The 1,492-nt window shown below is 63.0% G+C and overlaps 1 protein-coding gene across 2 annotated transcripts in view; it reads left to right on the plus strand.

Annotated features, from left to right (window-relative positions):
- The first annotated feature begins 33 nt into the window (after positions 1-33).
- LTO1 (LTO1 maturation factor of ABCE1) overlaps positions 34-1,492 on the plus strand; it is a 9,150-nt gene continuing 7,691 nt past the window's right edge. For both annotated transcript variants that reach the window (XM_049641622.1, XM_049641630.1), the window contains exon 1: positions 34-148. In XM_049641622.1, coding sequence (XP_049497579.1) covers positions 99-148 — 50 coding nt within the window. In that variant the 5' untranslated portion in view covers positions 34-98. The remainder of the gene's footprint in view (positions 149-1,492) is intronic.

Raw genomic sequence — 1,492 nt, forward strand, 5'->3', positions numbered from 1 at the left:
GGCCTCGCCTCCGCGGCGGCGGCGGCGGTGAGTGGGCGCCCGGGGCGCGCGGGTGGCGGCCGCCGCGCGAGGGGCAGGGCGGGCCGGGCGCGCCCGCCATGGCCGGGAGTCAGGACGTGTTCGACGCCATCGTGATGGCGGACGAGAGGTGGGTGGCGGGGCCGGGCCGGCGCCCGTTCTCGGCCGCGGAGGCTGCGCGGGCCTGCCGGGCCGCGGGCGTCGGGGGGAGCGCGGTGGGGCCGCGAAGGCCGCGGACGCCTGTGGGGCCGAGAGGCTGTGGCTGCCCCTTTCCCGCTCGGCCGCGCGCCACGTGCCCAGCTGCTGCCCCAGACCCGCCTCCCGCTCCGGGGCGGCCCCGAGCATCTGCTCGGCCTGCTGACTGCCTTCCTCCGGGGACGCCCCGTACTTGGGTGGGACGGGCCTTTGCCATCTGGGCGCTGCCCCCTTTCCTTGTTCCGTGGTGGCGGGACATACGGCCGCATTCATGGGCACGCTGATAAATGTGTCAGACGTCATCCCTTTGCCTCCAGAGCCCCCGGGGGAGTGCCGAGGGCTGTGACGGCGGGGACCTGTGCGGCTTTGTGGCCGGCCCACTCGAGACACCAGTAGACCTCAGCCCCGAAAGAGAGCGGACATTGAACAATCAGCCGCTGACGTTTATTTAGAGCTTTCTGTGAACCCAACACTGAGCCAAGTGTTGCATCCGCGTGTACTGTTTTAGCCCTGCTTGTGAGTCAGACCCTATAGCTCCCCCTGCGTCGCGGAGGAGGCGAGGGCACTCCCCGCGGTCGCACAGCCAGAAAGTGGGAGCTGTACGTTGCCTCATCGGGGGCTCCAGCAAACTTACTTTGTTCTTGGTGATCGCAGGTTAGGATGATACCAGTTCCGCTGTTGAGCCCTCAGGGTCAGAGCCTTGACTGTGTTCCAGGCACCGCTGCGGCGGCGCATTTTGCGGTGATCTGATGGCATTTCTCCCTCCCAGTGTACTGGGTTGTGATGGAAAGCCCTGTGTATTCCGTAGGGTGTTTTGAAGCAACTGAGCTCATAGACCCACAGAACTCACCTGGCTGGAGACGAGCGTCACCTCGGAGGTTTCAAAAAAAGTAGATTCCTGGGCCTTACTCCAGATTTACCAAATTATCGGCGGCGGTGGGGGCCAAGGCTCTTGAATTTGTATCTTTAAAAATTTCCTGTGGGGGCGCCCGGGGGGCTCAGTTGGTGAAGTGTCCGACTTCGGCTCAGGTCACGATCTCACGGTTTGTGGGTTCGAGCCCTGCGTCGGGCTCTGTGCTGACAGCTGGGATCCTGGAGCCTGCTGCCGATTCCATGTCTCCCTCTCTCTCTGCCCCTCCCCACCTTGTGCTCTGCCTCTGTCTCTCTCGTCTCTCTCTCTCTCTAAAAAAATAAATAAATAAGCATTAAAATTTTTTTCCCTCTGTTTCTGGTATCTTACCAGGTTTGGGAATCACAAATTGACCCTCCCCCCCCCCCC

The sequence above is a fragment of the Panthera uncia genome, chromosome D1 (genome assembly GCF_023721935.1).
Source record: "Panthera uncia isolate 11264 chromosome D1, Puncia_PCG_1.0, whole genome shotgun sequence".
Taxonomy (NCBI): domain Eukaryota; kingdom Metazoa; phylum Chordata; class Mammalia; order Carnivora; family Felidae; genus Panthera; species Panthera uncia.